This window comes from Acinonyx jubatus, chromosome C1 (genome assembly GCF_027475565.1).
Source record: "Acinonyx jubatus isolate Ajub_Pintada_27869175 chromosome C1, VMU_Ajub_asm_v1.0, whole genome shotgun sequence".
Taxonomy (NCBI): Eukaryota; Metazoa; Chordata; class Mammalia; order Carnivora; family Felidae; genus Acinonyx; species Acinonyx jubatus.
This window is the reverse complement of record NC_069381.1, coordinates 211,258,985-211,282,606: the sequence shown is the minus strand read 5'-3', so window position 1 is coordinate 211,282,606 and position 23,622 is coordinate 211,258,985. Positions and strand designations below refer to the sequence as shown.

General features: G+C 49.4%; 2 protein-coding genes across 5 annotated transcripts in view; one reads left to right on the top strand and one right to left on the bottom strand.

Moving 5' to 3' along the window:
* Positions 1 to 1,506: 1,506 nt before the first annotated feature.
* Positions 1,507 to 23,622, bottom strand: part of NEU2 (neuraminidase 2) — an 86,976-nt gene continuing 64,860 nt past the window's right edge. For 2 of the 3 annotated variants that reach the window (XM_027047469.2, XM_027047476.2), the window contains 2 exons: positions 7,105 to 7,309; positions 1,507 to 5,775 (listed from right to left, as the gene is read on the bottom strand). In XM_027047469.2, the coding sequence (XP_026903270.1) occupies positions 4,765 to 5,775; positions 7,105 to 7,305 (1,212 nt within the window). In that variant the 5' untranslated portion in view covers positions 7,306 to 7,309 and the 3' untranslated portion in view covers positions 1,507 to 4,764. Of the gene's footprint in view, positions 5,776 to 7,104; positions 7,310 to 12,252; positions 13,503 to 23,622 lie in introns of those variants that run through there. The other variant, XM_027047457.2, reaches the window with a different exon arrangement.
* The window catches only part of NGEF (neuronal guanine nucleotide exchange factor), a 107,632-nt gene continuing 105,334 nt past the window's right edge, over positions 21,325 to 23,622 (top strand). For both annotated transcript variants that reach the window (XM_027047445.2, XM_053215971.1), the window contains exon 1: positions 21,325 to 21,547. In XM_027047445.2, coding sequence (XP_026903246.2) covers positions 21,361 to 21,547 — 187 coding nt within the window. In that variant the 5' untranslated portion in view covers positions 21,325 to 21,360. The remainder of the gene's footprint in view (positions 21,548 to 23,622) is intronic.

Below are 23,622 nucleotides of genomic sequence, written 5' to 3'. Positions count from 1 at the left end.
TGCCTCTGCCTAGTGGGATTACGGGTGGTTTTATCCTGCCTTTTTGTACTTCCAAATGGTTGGCATCTATTCCCTTGAAATCCTCCCCTAAAAACAGTACAAAAATGGAATTTGAAAAAGAAACACCTTGCCAAAAGTACAGTCAGCTTTCTCACCTTGTGAGCAGTGTGATTAAAGTATCACATTTAAATACTGGATTTCTTCCTTTCTTCTTCACGGGATGGGGATTTGTGTGGGCAGTGGTGTGGTGCTGGCTCTAAAATCTCACAGCACAGAGCAGGGACTTGGAGCACCAAGCTCTCCGACGCCTCTCGGCTCTGCAGGAGGTGCTGCCTTCCCAGACGCCCGGGCTGGCATCTCTCCGCCCTCTCTGGTGAGGCCACAAGGGAATGCCAGCGAGGGAGGCGTTGCGCCCGGGGCTAACCAAGGGCACAGGCTCCAGAGACAGGCTGAGCAGAGCTCCACGTCCCAGAATCTGGACACACAGACCCCTTTGTACTCCTTGCATGGTCAGACAGGGACAATGGAGACAACTCAGAACAGAGGTGGGGACGCTGGTCAAGGGTCAGAAACCCACTTGCTTTCCCGGCCCTGCCACGGGCTGTGTGGTCTTGAGGAAGTCATTGGACCTCACAGAACCTGCTGTCACCTCCTCCCGTCCCTCAGTGAGGAGGCTGGACTTAAAAGACTTCAAGTTCACTTCCGTCTCTACAGGCTAACATGCTGTGTCTCACCACATGTGGCCTTACCTCTAAGAATGGACAAGTTCCAGTAATTCTCTGTGGCTACCGTGTTGCCCTCAGCTCATCATCGCGCTGTGCAGAGACAGAGTCTCTCCTGAGAGGGGCAGATCTTCTCTACCGGCACCACTGGGTTGAGCAGACCACCCTGCCTGCCCTCTCTGCGGGGCCAGGCTCTGGGCCTTCTGAGGCGACCGCCCTGGACGTGCCCCAAGCCCTCTCGTCTCCTCAGCCTCACACGGCAGGGGAGGGGCCGTGTATCGGTCTGTGGATACGTGTATGTCTCCATGGACACAAATTATAGTAAAAATTCAGTTTCACTAAATGTACTAAATGTATCCTGGATTGGATCCAAGAACAGAAAAAGGACATTAGTAGAAACACTGGTGAAACCCGAATGAAGTCTAGAGTTTAGTAATAGTGCATCAACGTTAATCTCTTAGTTTTGATACATGTACCACAGTTACATAAGATGTTAACACTAGGGGAAACTGAGTGTGGGATATATGGGAACACTCCATACTATCTTTGCAAATTTTCCGTAAATCTAAAATGGTTCCCCCTAAAAAAGTTTATCACAAAAATTCATTTCTGGGACGCCTGGGTGGCTCAGCCGGTTGGGTGTCCGACTTCGGCTCAGGTCACGATCTCATGGCTCATGAGTTCGATCCCCGCATCGGGCTCTGTGCTGACAGCTCAGAGCCTGGAGCCTGCTTCAGATTCTGTGTCTCCCTCTCTCTCTGTCCCTCCGGCACTCATGCTGTCTCTCTCTCTCTAAAAAATAGACATTACAAAAATTTTTTTAATTAAAAAAATTCATTTCCAAAGTTTTATTACAACCCAATATAATATACTGATTTGGAGGTTTAACTAGCAAATCCACTATTCAGTTGAACTTTTAAGGTACACAAATCTTGTGTGTACAGCTCATCGAATTCTCACATGAGAATTAGCCCTCCTAAGCTGCACCAGATCAAATAGTAGAATGTTTCCAGCACCCAGAAGACTCCTCCTAGCTCCCCATGAACAGCTATCCTCCTCCAGAAATAGCTACCTTCCTGATTTATACACCACGGATTTGTTTTGCGTGTTCCTGAACTTCATATAAATAGAGTCATCAAGTATGTAGTCTTTTGGATCTGGCTTCATTTGTGCAAATGTATAATGTCTGGAAAACCACCTACGCTCTCGTGTGTAGCAGTACTTCATTCTTCTATTATCGTGAAATATTCCTTTGCGCGAATATCGCCCAATTCGGTTATCCATTCTGATATCAACTGACATTTGGATTGTTTCCCCTTTGGGACTCTTACAAACAAAGCTGCCAGAAACATTCTTAATACGTGTCCTTGGCAGCTATATGCATTCATGTCTTTTAGATACGTACTGCAGAGAGGAAGTGCTGGGTCATAGAGTATTTGCATGTTCAGTTTTAGTAGATACTACTGAACAGCTTTCCAAAGTGGTCATACCAGGTACGCTTCCTCCAGAAATGCATGAGAATTCCGGTTGTTTCACGTCCTTGCCAATACCTGCTGTTGTCAATCTTTCTCACTGTAGTCATTCTGGTGGGTATCTCATAGTTTTAATTTGCATTTCTCTGACAAACGTGTTTAGCAGCCTTTGTGATATCCTCTTTTGTGAAGTGCCTGTTCAAGTCCTTTGCCCATTTTTGTTGGATTGTCTTTTTCTTATTGGTTTGTAGGGACTCTTTATAGATTCTGGATACAAGTCCTTTGCCAGACATGTGTGTTATAAATATCTTCTCCCCATCTATGGCTTTTCTTTTCACCCTCTTAGTGGTGTTTTTCAATGAGTGGATAAGTCCGACTTTAACCAAATCAACTATTGCTTTTTTTCACTCAAATCAGAAGACTTTGATATTTGCATACATTTAGAAGTAGAAGGAACTTTAGAGATCATCTGTGCTAGCATTTCTTGATCTTTATGTTCACTAGAATAACTTGAGGAGCTTTTGAAAAAAACACTCATCCCTGGACGCCACCACCAGAGATTCTGTATCAGTTGGTCAGGGCTGGAGCCCAGGCATCATCACGGTTTATAAGCTCCCCAGGGAATTCTAAAAAGCAGTTGTAATGGAGACCCACTGACTTGTGAACGGAGAGAGTCTAAGGGAATAATTTTCTGAGCTTCGCAGTGTCCGGATGTCTTATCGTATTCCTGACTCATCTCAAGACCCTTAGCAGATGATTGACTTTTCTAGAGGAGTTAGCAGAGGCCAGCTCCTGATACAATCCTCGGTGGGTCTTTCTCTCTTAAAGCTCTCAGTTTATCTGGGACGGTTCTGGCTGATGCCCACTGTCTTGGTGTAATTATTAATAACATTCTCCTTTCACTCTCAAAAGTGTCCTGATTTGAATAACACACTGTGGCACCACCCTACCTCTTAACCTCTTAGTGCACTGCTCCTGGCCTGTGTGGCCCTGTCCTCGTTCTCCTGACCAGGCCTCTGGCCTCTGCATAGCTAACTTTGCAGGGTTTGGAAGACAGCAGGTGACATCCCCAACGCAGAGGAGCTCTACTTTCCGCCCCAGCAACGAGCAGGCCCTAACTCCTTATCCTTCCAGCTGGATTTCACAAAACCCCACACAGAGAAATAGCACCCAGATAGGAGGCCAGGGCTGGGAAACACCCAGAACAAAAGCCACACCTCCAGCTCCCTACCCTGTGAAAATTCCATTTAACCACTGCCTGGCCACACGGAGACTCGGCTCCGTTGCAAGAATCCATGACTGTTGTCATCGATCCCTTCCATCAAACTATTAGACTGATCCAATCAGTAGGAGGGGCTCTGATGGGGGGAGGGGGCGAATGGACTTGGGACATATGACAAGAAGCATCAGCCCCCTCCACCCGGGTCGGGCCCCCTCTCAGGTTATCACCCTCATGACAACCAGAAGCGGCCTTCTCCCTGCTCTTTCTACACAGCAAGATCTACACAAGCACACCCCTGCCCCCCTCTCTTTCCACATGGTGGCATACCTGTCATGGCAAAGGCTGAACGCCCCGGAGCAGCTTTGTGCCACAGACGCACATCCAACAGCCCAGCCCCTCTTGCCCACTTCCCTCTTCTGAATTATCTGATTCATCTGAATTTCATTCCTACCTTTAGCCGCATCACCTGTACAAAAATAACTTAGGATGGATGACTGTAGCAGGTTGAGTGGTGGCTCCAAAAGATAGATCCACGTCCTAACCCTCAGAACCGGTGAAAGTGGCATCCTTTGGAAAAGAGTCTAGGCAAATATAATTGAGTGAAGGATCATCCTGGGTTACCCAGGTATGAAGAGAAAAACACAGGGGAAGGGGAGAAAGCCATTCAAAGACAGAGGCATTAAAGGGAGGTAGCCGTAAGCCGAGGGCTGCCTGGGGTCACCAGATGCCGGAAGGGGCAAGGAAGGGTTCTCCCCAGGTCCTGCTGACACCTTGATTTTGGACTTCGGCCTCCAGAACGGTCAGAGAATGAATTTCTGTTGTTTTAAGCCACCAAGTTTGTACTGATTTGCTACGGCAGCTTGAGGAGTTAACTTAATTTTCCTAGCCCCCCTTACCTCCCTGCAAAGCTGTCTCCCATGCTGTCTGCTCTAAAGCATCATCAAACACACACACACACACACACACACACACACACGCACATGCACACTCACATGCACACACACCCCTCTGCTAATTTGCATCTTTGTCTCCGTCTCCTCCCAGGAACATGATGAGCGTTTACCAAGAAGAAATGGGCTGGACTCGACCATTTATCAGGACCCGCACAGAAGCGGGGGCTGGGGGGGCAACAGGCAGGCTGAGCCATGCAGAGCGACGTCTCCCCATCTTCCCTGTCGAGGGGCCGTGGGAAGCCAGGTTCCTTCAACTTCTGATTGAAAACCGAATCCCTCGGAAGGACGGAAACATCCAAGCAGGAAGAGAGCCAAGAGGCAGACGTCTCCACACACTCTCCGTGAGGGGAGCCGAGAGCTGGCCCCCAGAGCCCAGAGGGAAACCCACGGGCCTCTCACTCGGGGTGTTCAGGAGGAAGGGGGGCCCCAGGCCGGCGGGAGTCCTTCCTGGATGGCACACAGCTGGCTCCCAAAGACAAAAACTCAGCTGGGAAGGCTTGTTTCAGGGTGAACGTGACGAAGATGACCGCCTCGTAATCGTCCGATTCGTACAGACACCCGAACTGCGGTGACCCGTCAGGGCCGGTGCCCATGCTCTGGAGGTCTGAGTAAGCGCAGCTGCCCGTGGCCAGCAGGGCGGGCTCCGACCAGGCCGCGGGGCCCGGGCGCGGCTTGCTGAGGTACGCGCCCAGGTGGGCTCTCTGCCGTGGGTCGGTGGGGTGAGTGTAGAGCAGCCATCTGTCCGAGGCGTCCGTCCCCGCCCCGGGGCCGGGAAAGCTGACGATGCTCCCTTGGCAGCCGTGCGGAGGCTCCACGAGCTCCTCCACTAGCTGGGCCTCCTTGAAGTCGAGGCCCTCGTTGGTGCTCTCGGCCTGGACCCTGGCTCTGAGGGGGCTCCTCGCGTTCAGATACACGACCCTCTGCTCTGCACCCCCGACTTCGGCCACCTGACACTCCACGGTGTCCTGGGCCACGAAGTTCCCTCTCTGCCACGTGTGCCCGTGGTCATGGCTGACGAAGCAGAAGGCAAAGGGCGAAGGCCGCCGGTGGGGGTGAAGGTTCCGGTAAGCGTAGGCGGGCACCACCAGACTCCGCGTCTTGTTGCGCAGCTGCAGGCAGTGCCCCGGACCCACCGCAAAAGTGGCCCACTCCTTGTGGGCTGTGCCGATGGCGGGGCCAGTGAGGTCTCGGGCGGGGCTCCAGGACCTCCCGTGGTCGGGGCTGGTGACCTGGCACAGCCGAGTCACGTTGACCCTGGTGTGGAGCTGGTGGTGCTCGGACACCTGCCCCGGGATGGCGATGAAGAAGAGGAAGAGGGTTCCTGTCTCCTCGTCGTACAAGGGGCTTGGGTTCATGGACCGGTGGCCCTCCAGCTGGGCCTGGGCCACCACCTCCTGAGCGTGCCACTGAATGTGAGGAGACAGGAAGGAGGAGAAGAACGACTTTGAAATGGCCGGTGACAGCGGCAGTGGCAGGAACTGCAGTGTGGGGAGACGGGCAGGTGGCGCATCCCACGGGAGAAACGTCAAAGGTCACGCGGCGCGCATCCACCCGCGCAACGTCTCCCCGGAGCGCTGGGAGCCCGGCCCCTCCGTACTCCCTCCCTGGCGGCACACTCTTCATTCGAGGGGCTACCGCTGCCGTTTCCAGCAACATACGTTACAGAGCACCCGCAGAGTGCCAGACCACAGCATGCGAAGAGGATTCGGGCACAGCCGTTCCCAGGTTCATCCCGGTCCCTTCCACTCACCAGCCCGGTCCAGTTTCCCATTCTTGAAAAATAAAGCCTTAGAGTAACGCCAGTAGTCTGACCATGACGGGGCAGAATGTGACAATCACCTCCCATTTGCTACACATCACAGTCTATTAATGCAGCCTAGGAAGGATAGCACCACAACACCGAGGACTCACAAGGAGTTTCCACGGTTCCTGAGGCTGTGGCCTACATGCAGCAGCTCTGCCCTCTATCTCCGTCCATTAATAGCCCTCCACCAGTGAACGGTTCGGGGGGTAGACACCGTGCCCAGAGCACGATGTCTGTTATGTCGTCTAACTCCTGGGGGAGTCTAATCCCTGACTCCTGGGGGACAGGTGTCACCAGCTCCGTCTCCCGTCTGGGGAATGAGAGGCTTAGACAGCATGGATGAGTTGCCCAAGCCCATGCCTCTGATCAGTGGTAGAACCAGGACTTGAACCCAAGTCCATTTGCTTCAGACCCCATGCTCTGGCTGGGTACTGTGTCATAAAGACCATGGAATAATGATAATAGTATATTAACCCCTTCAAATGTGATAAGCCAGCCTTGGGTGTCTTCATCAAAATTAAATACTTGGTCTACGTGCTGCAATCTCAAGACACAAGTTCCAACCTTTACCTTGCTCCCCAGGTTAATTTTACTAAAAGGATACACTCCCTCCCCCCCCCCCCCAGTTATGTGAGACTAAACTACCCCTCCCTCAGGTTTTCAGGGAGGCGGGGAGCTGTCCGAACATCAGTTTCCCTGTCCAACTTGTCCTGTTATGCAAGAAAGCGGAAGCAGCCAGGCCAGCTGAACTTGCTCACGGTGACCCCATGTGGGTCACCCTCACTGGGGACACCTTCTCTGCCCCACCTCTGATGGGTCTCTGGGCCCCTCTTGGGATTCAGCGTGTCTTATCCCTCTGTTCCCCAGACGCCGGCCATCTAAGCATGTCATGGCCCCTGGATTCCCAGCACTTAGCCTCGCCCTGCCTTACCTGGACCTGATGGGTGGATGCGTCATAGCTTCCTCTGCGCAGGACGATCAGCTCTGCGTGCTCATCCTTCTTGCTTATCCGCTGTTCCGCGAAGGCCAACACTGTCTTCTGCTCAGGCAGATACAGCAGAGCGGGGATCCTGTAGGCATGGGCTCCTGACTGGAACACTCTCTCCTTCTGCAGGATGGGGCACGACTCCATGGGGCTTGGAGGAGGGCACAGGACAGGCAGGTGAGTCTCTTGCATTCACATCCTGAGACGGGGCCACGGCCACCCTCCCAGGCAGGGGCTGCTCACCCCGCGGGCAAGCCACCCGACGTTGGGGTGGCCTGTCCTTCTTCCCAGTGGGGGCTCATCCCCCTTTATGACATTCCAAGACCCTTTCTGCCAACTGTGCACATGCCCCTCGTAGGGCCTGGCAGCCGTGTATGCGTGAGACATGGGAAACAAGGTCTTCGGAAGAGTATTCTGTGCCGTATTTTTATTATAAGTTGACAAACTTCCTTACAACAGATTCGTGATAACCTTCAACTGCTTTTCCCAAACCCAACTCATCAATCAAATGCTAAACCCTGAGTGGGAAAGGAGTGCTTGCCGAGGGGCTCTCCGCAGCTGTCCGGCTGCCAGAAAATGACACATGGGAGATTTTTTTTTATAACTGCAGAGCCCTAGAAAGTTGCCTTAGCAAAAAGAAAAAAAAAATGTGGGAAAAAAAACCAGGCTCCATTCTCAAGGCTCTCGTCCCCAGGCTGCCTGAGGGGAGGCCCAGTTGCACCCACCATGGGGGCTCCCCGCCCCCCCCCAGGGCGGGGAGGGGGTGCAGGCAATGGAAGACAGAGGCTCCTGACACCCCACCCGGGCTGGAGGGGTCTTCCGGACATATAAGAAAATAAAAGAAAAAAAAAAAATAAGTATTTGGCCAGAAAGGGTAGGGAGAGCTGGAGGTAACTTGGTGATGTGGGTGACAGTGGTCCCTGTGCCGGGCCACCTGGTTCCCCCTTCAGGGTGACTTCACCCCCAGCTTCAGGGAGTGCTGGCTGCAGAACAGATGGGCCTCAGCTGTCAGCCCAGGGGTCCAGCCAGAACCAAGGTCATACCCCAGGAAGGGCTCCACCTGCCAGTCAGCCTGCCCAGAACGTAAAGACTTGGCTCCCTCGTCCTACCTGGGATGCTCTCAAGGACCAGCCCAGCTCCAGGGCTCCCGTGGGCTCCACTGAGGCTTCCCGGACACTGCATCACAGCCCCCCTTCTCCTGCCTGCTCCTACTGCCCTCCCCTCCCTTCCACCGAGCTGACCCCAGGAGGCACCCCCACAAACCTCCTGTCCATTTCGGAGCCTGCTTCCTGGGGAGCCCTGCCTGCAACAGGCCTTCGGGGAGGGGAAATGGAAAGCGGGGTGAGCAGTAAGCAGCACACAGCCCCTCCTCTGCACCCTTTCCTACCACGTCCGGGGATTCTCTATTTAAAAGTTAATTCAACGTTTCTGAGAGACGAGTGCAATCTACCGGTATTCTATTCAATCCACAATGAATATTATTGCTAGGCCAAAATAACAAAATAAAACTAATGAGGGCAAACACTGCACAAGGTAAAAATGTGTGTTTGCCTAAACGTGAGCGGAAGAGGTAAGTCTTCATGGTAAAATCTGGACCTGGAAACCGTCATCCAGGAACATGGAGTTTAGTAGACAGAAGGGTGGCTACGTTGAAACTTTGTTATGAAATGTAGGTGGGAGGGGCGCCCGGGGGGCTCAGTCGGTTAAGCCTCTGACGTCCCACTTCGGCTCAGGTCCTGATCTCGCGGCTCATGGGTTTGAGCGTCTGGGCTCTGTGCTGAACAGCTCAGAGCCTGGAGCCCGCTTCAGATTCTGTGTCTCCCTCTCTCTCTCTGCCCTTCCCCCGCTCACGCGCTGTCTCTTTCTGTCTCTCAAAAATAAATGTTAAAAAAAAAAAAAGAAATGTAGATGGGGAAGAATCAAATATGATTAAAAATAAAAATGAAATGGGGAAGAAAGAGGCAGGGTAAATAGCGTTCTCCAGAAAACCGATCAACAGTTTATTGGGCGTGTATCTTGGGTAATGTACCTAGGAGTGGAATTGCTGGGTCATATGGTAACACTAACTGCCTGACTGTTTCCACATCAGCCGCAACATTTTACATTCCCACCAGCCATGTCAAGATTCCAATCTCTCAATGCAACACTGGTTATTGTGTCTTTTTGATAACAGCCATCCTATGGGGGTTAAGTAGCATCCCACTGTGGTTCTGATTTGCATTTCCGGGATGACTAACGAGGTTGAGCTGGTGCTCACTGACCATCAGAGTTGGATTTTAGCCTGGAGGCAATGGGAAGATTTCGGATTTGTTTAGGCAAGGCAGTGATCTAACCCGATTTATTTTTTAGGAAGTCCCTCCTTTGGCCCCAGGGAACTGTTGCTGAGGGTGTGGGATGGGGGGGGGGGGGGCGGGTAGGTTGCAGAAGATGAATTGGTTACAAGCTTCCAGGTTTGCACTGTTTTCCAGACACCTTCCTTAGACTCTGCTCTCCTTTAGGGTGGGGACAAATTTTTTCATTCAAATAGCAAATATTTATTGTGCTTCTACCTTGGGCCCTGCATTGTTCTAGAAACTCAGGATGCTTTGTGAATAAAAACAAACAAATAAATAAATCCGTGGACTGGTGGAGTTTGTGTTCTAGTGAGGATGGGAAGGGTTTAACTTTATTGCCAAATACCAATAGTGCTCGCTAGGGCCAGGACCTGTCCGAGCACTCGACAGGGATGGCCGTACCTGACCTCACAAATGCCCCCACCAGTGCCTTGCCCTCTGAAAACCTGTGAGGCTGAAAGCCACACCCCTGTGGGAAAAGAGCCTGGCATGGAGGGGGAGGCTGTGGACATGTGCTAACCCTGTCCCCTAGGGGCTGCTAGGCTGAGTCTTTGCCCCATGTGTATTTTGAGCCAAAGCAGACACAGGAGGGCAGGTGCGGAGGAAAAAGAGAATCTGGAGGGCTCATCTCATTTTCGGCAACTCAGCACCCGCCCGAACTGGCACACCCACCGACAATACCGATCCAAAAATGTCTTCATAATCATCATAACCAACACTTACACGGCCTTTACGAAGGGCCGGCACTCTTTTAAGTGCTCTGCTATATTTTAAAAAGTTTTTTTGTAAATTGTATTTATAAACTGTATTTTATTTTTTTAAGTTTATTTATTTATTTAAAGAGAGAGAGCTCACGCGCACACACACGCAGGTGGGGGCCAAGGGGTGGGGGCCAAGGGGTAGCGGCAGAGAGAGGGAGAGAGAGAATCGGTGCAGAGCCCCTGCATGGGGCTCGATCCCAAGAACCGTGGGATCATGACCTGAACCGAGACCAAGAGTCGGACACTCAAGCGTCTGAGCCACCCAGGCACCCCTATGAATTTTAGTGTTTACAATACGATTTATAAATATTCACTTATTTAATACCCGTGACACCCTTATGAAATCGCCACTTTTTTAATCCCATTGTACAGATGAGGAAACTGAGCTCACTAACACTTAAGTGCCAGAGGTGGGACTAAAGACACTTCTAACTCCCTGCAGTACTGACTCTGGGAGGGGTTCTGGAAAATGCCATCTTCCAGCACCTCGTTACATTTCTGGTGCTTTATAGCACCTTGTGTTGGTAGCTGGCCCATCTGGACCCAGCTCTGGCTCCCATATCATGGCAGCAGCTTGAGAGCAACATAGAGAGAAGAGAACTGAATTAGGAGTAAAAAAAATCAGATTCTAGTCCTAGGTCCCCTCCTTGTGTATCTTTGGGCAAGAACTTACCTCCCTGGGTTCCATCTCCCCACTTGACAAGAAGGGAGCTCTAGGAGGTGACCGTGCAGGCCCCTCCATCTCCAGCGGGGGCTGACTCCTTGGGGGAGGGGAGGGCAGGGGGCCTCAGCATAACCCAGCCTCAGATGCCACCATCCAGGCAGTCAGCCAAGTGACAATGTCAGGCTGAGCCATGAGAAACCACCACACTGTAGGTCAAAAATGGTTGAATTGCAGTGATTTCAGATGGTCCCACAAAGGAACCAGTGGCTGACATGGCTTGTGGTCTTGTGGGGCCCAGGCCCAGAGCAAAGCATCTTATATAAGGAAGCTCACTTTTCCCCACCCAACCCAAGAGGCTGGCTTTAGTGCTGCCATCTCGGATGTAGGGAAACTGAGAAGTGGAGTCAGGGGGGCAGGAGGTGGCCTCCTGGAGTGGGTGGCCCCCCAGGTGCGAGCCTGGAGCCGCCAGATTCTAGAGCCCACACCCCTAACCACTGGGCTCTGCTGTCATGGGACCCATAGCTGAGACTCAGATCGAAAAGGTTTTCCTAGAAAACGCAAGTAGTCCGGCCTGCCTTCTCTCTCTTGTTGAGAGGACAGCCTTATGGGTGCCTTTCACATCCAGAGGCCTCCATGTGCCCACTTCAGGAAGATACCTTGGCAGCTTAGATTTGCACTGAGCACCCTCTAGGTGCCAGGAAACAGATCAACAGATAAGTGCTGGTCCCTGCCCTCCAGGAACGTCTAGTAATAAGAGAGAACCAATAATTTTGGGAACAAGACAAGAGGCACTCTCTGCAGCTTTTCCCAGGGGAATAGCCCTTGTTCTTGGGGGTTAGATTTGGGGGGAATGTTTGCCTGTTGGCTACCATGTTGAAATACCAGCTCTCCAAAGAGCAGGAAGCTGCCCGCATCTGGACTGCCCACAGCACCAGCAAAGCAAGCATGTGGGGACCACAAGACTGAAGTTCCAGCAGCTTCTTTTCCCAAGAAAACTCTGTTTCCAATGGGTTCAACAACTCAGCCTGGGCCCAGTGCATTGCTGGGATTCCTACCCCGGGCTGAGAAGAACTTTCTTGATTCCCATGCCAGTATAGGACCACTGAGCTGCCTTCTCCAAGTCCAGACCAGCTATATAACTTGGGGGCAGAATGAGGAGTTTTCCTGAGCTGACCAACTAGAGCCTTCTCCACATCTTTCCCCATCCAGCAGGTACTCTGGGCTCCCCAAGAACAGAGTGGGTGCCAAGACAGGGGGTTGAGGGTGATGAGCTGTCCTGCTCTTTAGAACTGCCATGGTCTAAGACATTCCCATATTGCTGTCACTTCATAATTACCTTGCACAGAAGAGCTCTTGCTTATGTTAACAAAGGAACAGGTAGGTCAGTTCCAAGAAAAGCTGTTGGTCAGCTTTTGGAGAGTGTTCCGAGTCAGATCCTGGCATCTGGGTGGGAAGTCAGAGTATATAGCAGAGGCAGTGGCAATCCAGCTTCTAGAAGAACAGTGGGGCTCCTGAGTTCCTCTGGGCTCATCTCGAGTCTCAGGGCCTCCTCTATTGTGCCAGTGCCTATATATATCTAAGGGAGGCCCTGTTTCTGTCACCCACTCATCTGCCAATGTGCTCCAGGGCGATGCCAGTTTCCAGGCCCAGCCCTGGCCCAGTTAGGACGCTGGTACTCATTAACCAGGAGGAAGTCTGTCCAGGTCCCTGCACAGTCATAGTGAATCAGAATGAGCCATGGACAGCCTGAATCAAGCTTGCTTCTGAAATGGCTGCAACGAGCAAAATGTGTGCCCAGCAGGAACCGAGCTTCCCAAGGCCTGGGACACTTTGGAAGTACAGAGAGGGCAAAGGCAAAGGCTAGAGCCATGCCAGACTCGGCTCCTTTTCTGGCTCTGCCAGGGCCAGCTGGGTAAGGAAGGCAGCTTTCTTGACCTCTTGGACCCCAGTTTCCTCCTCTGAAAAATGGTAGAAAAAACATCACAGTAGATTCCAAGCTGCGTGAGAGCAGAGACTATATGCCTCATCGGCTACTACAACCCAGTATTGAGAGAAGTTTCTGGTATATCATCGGTGCTCCGTCAGTGCTCATCAAACGAGCAAACGGATGAGGCTACCTTTCCCGGCAGGGCCAATGCCGTGAAGATCATACAAGATAAACCCATTTAAATCTTTTAATCCAGCATCTGGCATGTGGCAAGGACTCACTAGGTGCTAGTACCTGGCAAAGAGCCCTTTTCTTCCGCACCCACCATACCCAAGCCTAACTCATGGACCGTGAGTTCATTCCCAGAAGGATGAGTCATCCGCGTGTGCACAGCCAGAAAATACAGAGCTTCTTTAACTTATAAATGGGGTTACATCCCAATAAACCCATCAGGAGTTGAAAACACCACACACTGAAAATGCATTTAATACGCCTAACCTACTGAACATCCTCGCTTGGCCTAGCCCACCTTAAACATGCTCAGAATGCTTCCAGTAGCCCGCAAGTTGGGCTAATCGTCTAATGCAAAATCGTCTAACACAAAGCCTATTTTGTAATGAACTGTCGCTTAACTCATGTAATGTATCGAATGCTGTGCTGAAAGTGACAGAACGGCTCTGTGGGCACAGAACAGCTGTCAGCGTACCAGTCGTTGACCTTGGGGGTCGCTGGCTGGCTAGGAGCCCCCGCCGACCCGCCGTCACGAGAGAGGATGGGCTGCACATCACTAGCCCGGGAAAAGATCCAAATTCCAAGCGCCATGTAGGGTTTTCACTGAATGCATACTGCTTTCACACCATCTTGAAGCTGAAAAATCCTAAGCTGAACCGTCGTACTTCGGGGACCACCTGCATAACCCACCTCGCCTCAGCTCACCACCAGACTGTGTGGCTGAGGCTGAAGGAGCTGGAAAAATCAGAAGGCAGTCCAGCTGGTTCAAGGTGCGCTTTCTGTTGTAGTCTAGGACGGGGGGCTGAGGGAGGTCTTCCTAATCTGTTCCCCTCCCGTCCACTGACCAAAGTCTTTTCACAGTACCATGAGCTCCAGACGGGTCCGGTAGCTCAGAGCCAGGTGCAGCCACACCTTGGCACATTCTGTCCCGGGGGTCAGCTCTCTCTGGCTGCCTCACAGCAGAGGTGTCCCCTGGATGGCACGTTCTGGGCTCCCTGTCCTGCTCTGGTCTAGAGCCCTCTCAGTGTTCTCAGAGAGACAGTCATGGTCTGACCTTGAATTTTTCTTTGAAAAAAGCCACACCCGAAGGCCAGCCTATGTGAAAAGCCCAGTAAACCCAGCCTCCTAGCTCTGACTCATACCCCATGTGTGGGAAGTCTGGGAATCACCTTGAAGCTGATGCCTTTACTAAGTTCTTCTTGTCTTCTGGCTAACTCACTGGGCCACAGAAGAGGTGTTTTAAAAGTGGGTTAATAAGCGTAGGCATAGTGACTGGTGAATGCAATTGCTATCCATCCATACAATGGAATATTAGGTACCAGTTAATTAAAATCATGTTTTAAAGGGGAACCTGGGTGGCTCAGTCACTTAAGCGTCCGACTGCAGCTCAGGTCATCTCGTATCTCATGAATTCGAGACTTGCGTTATGCTCTGTTGCTGACAGCCCAGATTGGGATTCTGCGTCTCCCTCTCTCTCTGCCCCACTCACACTCTGTCTCTGTCTCTGTCTCTCTCCAAAATAAATAGACATTAAAAAAAATTTTTTTTAAATGTTTTAAAGATTAGGTAATGCATGAGAAAATGCCTGGATGGTGGGAAGTATAAAAAGCAGGATACATGGCATACAAGGTAGGATCCCACTTTTGTAAATGTGTTTCTTGTACACTCAAGAATCTATATAAAAATAAACAAAAATTATATCAAAATACGTACTGCTCTACCCCCCAAACTTAGCACACTGCATGGAACAAAACTAATTAATTTTAATTAACTTTAACTAGTGGGACTACAATGATATTTATTTACTTCCTTGTATTCCTCTAGGTGCATATGAATATTATTAGTTTAAAAAGGTATTATCTTGGGGCGCCTGGGTGGCTCAGTCGGTTGGGCGTCTGACTTCGGCTCAGGTCATGCTCTCGCAGTTTGTGAGTTTGAGCCCCGCGTCGGGCTCTGTGCTGACAGCTCGGAGCCTGGAGCCTGCTTTGGAGTCTATGTCTCCCTCTCTTTCTCTGCCCCTCCCCTGCTTGCGCTCTGTCTCTCTCTCTCAAAAATAAACATTAAAAACAGTTAAAAAAATAAAATACTTAAAAAAAATAAAAAAATAAAAAGGTATTAGCTTAAAAACAATGGTAAGTAATATAATGAAAGACTTTAAAATGTGGCTTAAGGGTAGCTATTAACTAACTCTATCCTGGCCAGACCACTGAGTGCGGAAGTATGGTTTTAAAAGGACCTAAAGAGCGTATAGAAATGAGCTTGGGGCACCTGGCTGGCTCAGTCGGTTGAGTGTCCGACTCAATTTCGTCTCAGGTCATTATCTCATGATTCGGGAGTCTGAGCCCCGTGATGGGCTCTGCGCTCACTGCACAGAGCCTGCTTGGGATTCTCTCTCTCTCTCTCTCTCTCTCTCTCTCTCTCTCTGCCCTACATCCCCCAAAATAAATAAATAAACTTTTTAAAAAAGTTTAAAAATGGGTTTGATTCAGCATTCAAATTTAACTTACATTTGACTCCAAGGGATCAATTGATTAACTGTTCAAAAGTATTCATCGAATACATCCCATGTAGCCAACACCATGCTGACCGAGGAGATGAAGAGAGGTCATGGATGAGGTCCCAGAGCTCCAAGTGCTGATTATCTATCTGGGGGGAAAAGGCAAGCACACGAGCTACAGAGACCAGAGAAGGTAGATATATTGCTCAAATGATCAAATCTAAAGTTGTGTCTATCTGAGCTTTTTTTTTTTTTTTAAGATTTTATTTTTAAGTAATCTCTAGACCCAACATGGGGCTCAAACTCACAATTTTGAGATCAAGAATCACATGCTCTACTGACTGAGCCAGCCAGGTTCTCCATAGCTAAGCATTTTTTAATGCAACATTTTAATATTTCTACAATTTCTATGTAGTTCTTCTTTGACACTACTTTTTTTTTTTAATTATTTTCTTCCACCCTAAAAACAAATGAGCTATCAAACCATGAAAAGACAGAGCATATTACTAAGTGAAGGAAGGCAATCTGAAAAGGCTCCACACTGTGTGATTCCAAGTCTATGACATCCTGGAAAAGGCAGAACAATAGTGACAGTAAAAAGATCAGTGGTTGCCAGGGATTGTAGAGGTGGGGTGAGTAAGTAGGGGAAACATAAATGATTTTTTTTCCTGCAGTGAAAATGCTCTGTAATGTACCAAAATAATAGATACATGTCATTATATATTCATCCAAACCCATAGAATGTACACCATTAGGAGTGAACCCCAATGTAAACTATGGACTTTGAATAATAATGATGTGTCTGTGAAGATTCATTTATTGTAACAAACATACCACCTGGTGAGGTTGGTGATAGTGGGGGAGGCTGTGCATGGGTGGGGACAGGGGGTAAATGAGAAATCTCTGTACCTTCCTCTTAATTTTGCTATGAATCTAAAACTGCTCTAAAAAATGAAGTCTTAATTTAAAAAAAAATTAATTTCCTATTCTTGTTTTATATAGTTTACTACTTTACCTCTTTAAGCACTTGAAACAGACTTATTTTTTAAATGTCGCTTTTTATATTATTCCATTGTTTTCATCTCCTCCTATGTCAACTCTCATTTTTATGGAACGTTTTTCTTCATATTGGACTTTCTCAAATGTTTTATGATTTGTTACACTAATGTTTTAATCATTTATATTCATTTATTCCTCCATATTGGTCTTCCCCAAATGTTTTATAATTTTTATGTATGAGCTCATCCTCATTGGGGATTATCTTTTGGGGGTGGCGGTGGAGATGCCCCCAGAATTGCCCCAGATTGTGGATGCCTCCCCACAGTTGTCTCAACCTAAGTCTTAAGGGTTCACAGTTTCTCAACTTTTTCTTAATTTCTATCTTAGAGTATCTGCACTTTGTAAGTGGCAAAAGCTTTAACCCCATGTACAAACCCAGCTTGTTCTCTATTTTCTTTTCAGTGATTCTATTTCTACCCATGGCCTGGGACTTCTTTTCTTTTTTACGTCTGAGACATAATTCCTTTCTAAACTTTCTGCTGTATTCAGGTCCAGAGTATTTATTCTTGTGCCCTCACTGCTGGGAACTTAAAACAAGCATATACCCTGGCTATGTCTGTACAGTCCCTAAAAAACTAGCTCACCAGCTAGTAAATAGAAATAATAGAAATAGAAATAGAAATAGAAATAGGTAAATATAGAATTACCTATTTATTTATGGCACCTGGAGATTTACCTTTCTTACTTTTGAGATCAAATATGTATTTGAGATCAAATATGATATATGTAATATATATATATATATTTTTTTCCAGCATTTCTGTATGTTCAGGAAATTTCACGTGACCTTGGGCAAGCTACTGAACTTCTGTATACCTGGCTCTCTCATCGTAAGACCGTAGTGATGATTAAACAAACTAATTCGTGTAAAGTGCTTAGAACAGAGCCTGGCCCAGAGGTGGTCAATAGATATCATGGTAATTATTCATGCTTCTGCTCAGTTCTTTTCCCTGATCAGGCCTTTATATATTTCAAATGTATTTTTAAAAATTTTAACATTTTTTAAAATTTATTTTTTTGAACGACAGAGAGAGACAGAGCACTAGTGGGGGAGGGGCAGAGACAGAATCTGAAGCAGGCTCCAGGCTCTGAGCCGTCAGCACAGAGCCTGATGTGGGGCTTGAACCCATGAACTGGGAGATCATGACCTGAGCCGAAGTCAGATGCTTAACCAACTGAGTCACCCAGGTGCCCCTCAAATGTATTTTTAAAATAACCACTACAATTTTTTAAACTTAAAACATTGAAATGTCCTCTCCTCTCTCCACTCCCAAGAGCAAACTCAACACAGGAAGTTAGATAATCTTAAAAGACATTCTCTTAATAAGGAATTCAACTTCATACACTTGAACATTCAATTTCTGCCAATGCACATTTATAATAGTTATTTAAAATGATTATTTTGTGATTATTAAGCCCATTAGTGATCTATCAAAAATTATCACCCAGAAAACATCACAAAAGCTTCTGATCAAGGACATCTCAGGTTTTGAAAGGGATTTCTCAGTGCCTTAGTCCATTTGGGATCCTATAACAAAATACCATAGACTGGGGGTGCTTATAAACAACAGAAATCTATTTCTCACAGTTCTGGAGGGTAGGAAGTTCAAGATCAAGGCACTGGCAAACTCAGTGTCTGGTGGGACCCCTCTTCCTGGCTCATAGATGGCCATAGTGGAAGGGCACAGGAGCTCTCCAGGATCTCTCTTGTAAAGACTTTATAGGTCCCTCAGAGGCAAATTCTCATGACTTAATCACCTTCCACAGATCCCACCTCCTATACTGTCACTTTGGGGGTTAGTTTTCGATATACGAATTTGGAGGGAAACAAACATTCAGTCCATGGCACTCAGTATCATCCCAGAAGATATTACGGGAAGTAGTAGCTGGTCATTAAAGAGTGAAGGACTCCACCGTGTGCAGAATTGGAAAAACACCAAGACAACATAGAACAGTGTGAACATGCTGTGACCCCACCTAAGGAAAATACAGATGTGTGTGTGTGTGTGTGTGTGTGTGTGTGTGTGTGTATGAGAGAGAGAGAGAGGTTATATACAGACAGAACATTTCTAGACTAATGCTCATGAAACTGTTCTCAGAGGTTATGTAAAGTGTTTTTGAGAAAGAAAGTGACAAGATCAGGGCTGTTAGCAGATTCACAAGGCATACGGAGTGGGATGGACTGGAAGTAATTGAGCCAGGAGACCTGTTTAAAGGACGTTGCACTAGTCAGGATAAGAGCTGCTGGAGGTCTATTCCGAAGCAGTGAGATGGAGTGGTGGAGAAAAAAAAAAAAAGAAATCAGATTCACCTTCAAGATGCTACCAATGGTATCCCCAGTGCCTAGCACAGTAACTGTACTTACTAGATGCTCACCAAAGGTATGAAATAAATTGTCTCCCATATGAAAGATCTGACAGTTCCTCTCCCAAGACATCCACTGGCCACCTCAAGATGTAAATCCCACAGACCACATCATCTCTCTTAAGAGCTCACTCACTCAGCCCTGGGCCCTGGGGAGCAGGGTCAGGAGATGGGGACATAAGCAGGTAGGGCCAGGGCCCACATTCCCCTTGCGCCCCTCTGGCCCTGCCCACCCAGGAGCGTAACCTTCCTGCTCTACCCCTGCCCTCACTCCACCAGGCACCCCACCAAATGTCTGCTTTACTGCAGACACAGCCCTGCACTGGGCGTATGTGGCAGAAGGGGTGTCTCCAAAAAGCTTCAGGCTCACTTCCCTTGGGAGCTAAGGGAAGACAAGAAAACTGCTAATGAGGAAGGGGGAAAGCATGCCAAGAAAATCAGATGGAACCCTACACAGATGCACTCACACACACAGGCATGCATGCCCCGGCTACCATAACACTTCACACGTAGGATCTGCTTAAGATAAGGGTTTTTAACAAGTGCAACAATGAAAGGAGAGTGAGCACGAAGAAAAAGAGCTGCAGAAGTGTAGCATATAAGGACCAGTTGAAGGAAAGGTGCTCCTGAAGAATAGCTTGTTCGGCGGACACTCCCTGAAATGCTTGTATATGTGGAAGCCCAACCAGGAACCTTTGGTGGTGGGGGACAGTGAAGGCGAGTAGGGATAACTGTATTTATTCTGATATCTTCTGAGCCTAATAATGTGGGGTCTGGCTTAAAGTATCCTGCTGAAATGTTTGTTAATTGAATGAAGGGATGTTTGGATGGATGGATGGATGGATGGACGGATGGATGGATGGATGGATGGATGGATTGGTAGATGGGTAAATGGGTGAATGGATGGATGAGTGGATGATGGATGGATGGATGGACAGATGGATGGATGAGACTACTTCTCTCTGGTTTTCAGAGGCAAAACTGAAACCAGTGTTTGTGGTAATCAGGTGGCTGTGTAGATAGCTTTTCAAGAATGGCCTGCTTTTTCTTTTTACTTTTCTTTTCTTTTCTTTTTTCTTTTCTTTTCGTTTCTTTTCTTTTCTTTTTTCTTTTCTTTTCTTTTCTTTTCTTCTCTTCTCTTCTTTCCTCTCCTCTCCTCTCCTCTCCTCTTCTTTCTTTCAGCGATCCCTACCTACCGGTATTAATGCCTTTGTGTAATCCCCTACCTTTGATTGTAGGCTGTACCTGACGGCTTTCTCCTAATGAGTAGAAGGCAACAAAAATGATAGGCTGTTACTTCTGTGAGTAGACTACAAAAGACAGTGACTTCCATCTTCCTGGTGACAAGGTGTCATAGTGGAGAGGCCCATGTGGTGGCCTTAGGCCAACAGTCAGTGAGGAGCTGAGGCCCTCAACCCAACAGCCCACAAGGAACTGAATGCTGCCAACAACCTCATAAGCAAGGAAGGAGACCCTTCCCCAGTGGAGCTTTGATATATAATCCCAGCCCCACCAGTACCTAGATTACAGCCTGTGTGAGGCCCTGAGCAGAGAACCACCTAAGCTGTGCCTTGATGCCTGACCCACAGAAACTATGAGACAACAAATGTGTGTTGTTTCAAGCCACCCCGTCTGGGATTAATTTGTGGCCAGCAAGAGATAGCGAATACAATGGCTGATTTGAGTTTACAAAAATGAACATTCTGACAATTAAACTTGGCAAATGATGGTAGTGGTTAAGAATCCAGGTTCTAGAACCAACTGGGCTAGTGTGAATCCTGGATCCCCAACTTACTAGCTGTGTGACCTTCGGCAAGATGATCAACTTCTCTGAGCCTCTGTTCTGGCATTCTTAAAATGGGTATAAGTCTCTGCTCATAGAGAATACACAAGGATTACTTGAAGTGCTTAAATAAAGGACTTAGCTCGGTACCTGTCACCGAATAGAAGGTAGGTGCTAGCAAGAATGATAATGGAGCAAGTTCCCTCACAAAACGGCGAGTGTCCCACACCCGGAAGTGATCAAGCTGAGGCATGATGGCAACGTGCAAGAAGTGAACGGAACCCTGGGGGACCCCAAGCCCATTCCCAAGCTTCAGATTCTAGTGCTGTGTGGCTGCCTAGCTACTGCTGAGGGGTGAGGGATCAGGTGTGCCACGGGACCATTGGGCCTGTTACCTTGTACCAGGGTTTGGTGACAGCCGTTGCCGGCCTTGACCATGGGTAAGCACCTGCATTTCCGTATCCTCTGGCCAGGTGTTCAGCCTCCACCCTGTCTGGGCCCATGGAGCCCAGGAAGGTAAACACCCAGCTAGGAAGTGATTGTCACGGGCACGGGGCCAGCTCTGAGCCGACGTGGGTCAGAAATGCTTCACAGGGAGCCTTCTCCAGGAGAGGACAAATTACCTGGCTGCAGGCTCTCTGAGACGGGGTGGAGGGTGCACAGATCTTGCTGGGGACACGGCGGCTTGCTCTGGGGCCCCGGACAAGACAGAGGAGAGGTGAAGGAGTCGTCGAGGGGGGCCCAACCCCCCAGGAGCACCTCATTGGCAGGTGAGCAAATGATCTTGGTATTTTTAATGAAAGAAAATGAAATAAGAGATGGAATGGGGGTTTTGGCAGGATTGGAGACACCCCAGGCAGGTGCGTGAAGGGGAAGGAGGCCACCACCCACCCACTCATTGAGAGACAGCCCTGAGAGAAAAGACAGCCCCAGATTTCACTGTGGAGACCAAGTCTAGTCTTGGCTTCACCACAGCCTTCCGGGACTCAGTTTCCCCATCTGTGAAGTGGAGTAATGATCCATTCCAGGTTCCTCTCCTGTGATGGATCTGGGGGGGGGGGCAAGTGAGATTAAAAAAATAATAACCCAGGACTGACTACATAATTTGCAGGGCCCCATGAAAAATGAATTTGTGAGGCCCTAGGTTCAAAATTAATTAAGAATTTCAAAAATATTAAGAATGAAAAATTATTGAGAATGGCAACAGTAGAGCATTAAACCAAGTGAGGGGCTTTTCTAAGAGCAGAGCCCTGTGTGGCCGCCTAGGTCACTTGCTCGTGGCTCCAGCCGTAATAAAAAAACGTGTATGTAAACTGTGAAGGGCCAAACCAACCGTGATTACTATGTGCCGTGGCTCAAATCTCAAGGTCAGGAAGCACACCTGGGAACGGAAATCTTAGCCCCGAAGTGGTAGCCCATCGCAATGCTGCCCCCTCTGCCGGGGCCTCTGCTGCTCAGGGTCCCATCTCAAAAGGACAAAAGGCCCGCTCCCCCCAACCTTCCAGACTTGCACACCTGTCTGGCGTCAAGCCAAAGCATGGTGTGGCTCAAACGTCTGGGGACACCATGCTCTTGGATGTGATGGCGTAGTTTCTTTCATTCTCTCTCTCGGTTTGAAATTCGGGACGTTCGCGGTCATTGGCAAAGCTCAGGTAGGACCCGCTGCTCCCGTACGCGTGACCGTTCTGCCGTGTTATGCCGACTGCCCACACGTGTGTTTGCCTTTCGGGCAAAGGCTCGTGCCAATGCAGGGAGACCATCGGTGGGAACGTCCCAACTGCCTACCCCCTCCCCGCCCACCATCACATCTCTATCCTCCCCTCTCCATTTCTCACTCAGGCTTTCTTCGTCCTTTTTCATTCCTGCCCCTTCTCCAGTGCCCTTGGCATTGCGCAGCTCACAGCACTGGGAACCAGTGTCTCCGTGGGTGTCCTAAGCTTTCTGGGAAATCAGACATCAGACCATCTCCTCAGCCCCACTCTCAACCCCGTCCCTTCCTGGAGTCCCAAGTGTCGTGTCTTGCAAACCCCTCCCTTGGGAGGACCCCCTCCTCCGGCCCCTGGAGAGGGGGGCTAGAACCAAGGCAGTGTGAGTAGGGGGCCACAGCTTTGTCCCCGGTGGCCCGAGATGGAGGAAGACAATTGCCTGGAGAGCCCACCTTGCCTGTGGGAGGCCTCTCTGGCCTCAGCTGGGAGGCCCAGGGGGCTTACATCAGCGGACAAAGCAGCCCAGAGGCTCAGCGGAGGCCGACCTAACAGCCCAGCCTTACTGGCTCCACTGCGGACCCTGTCTGGGCAGCCAGCGGGCCCGCCAGCCCGAAGTCCAGCATCCCCCACGCACATGAGCCCTTTGCCTCCCCAAGTAAGGAGTCAGCTCTGTCGCCTGGAGTTACCCCTGGCACCACCACAGAATGACACCATTCCTTCCTTTATTCCTTCATCAAACAACTGCCGAGCACCTTGGGCAGGTGAGGCTTCCCAAAGGGGCTGGGGGCACAGAGGCGACCAGGGTGGCGGAGGAGAATCAGAGCCCCAAGGCCAGGTTAGGGGCCCTCCCTCCAGGAAGGGGGCACAGAATACCCTCCTCACTCCAGAGATGGGGGTGGATTGTGGGGCTCAGAGGCATTTTGGTATGCTCAGCCAGGAGGTTACATCTCTGAGCCTACCGGCATTTCTTTCCAGAACTCTCCTTGGCGTCTCAGGGAGCTCCCCTCAGCCTCCTCACCTTGGGGTCACCTTTCCCCAATTTGGGAGCTGTGGAGCTCCAGGCATGGAGGAAATACCCAAGGGAAGACTGTCAGCCTGCACCCCTTTCCCTGATTGGCAGCTGTCCTTGAGAGTCCCCA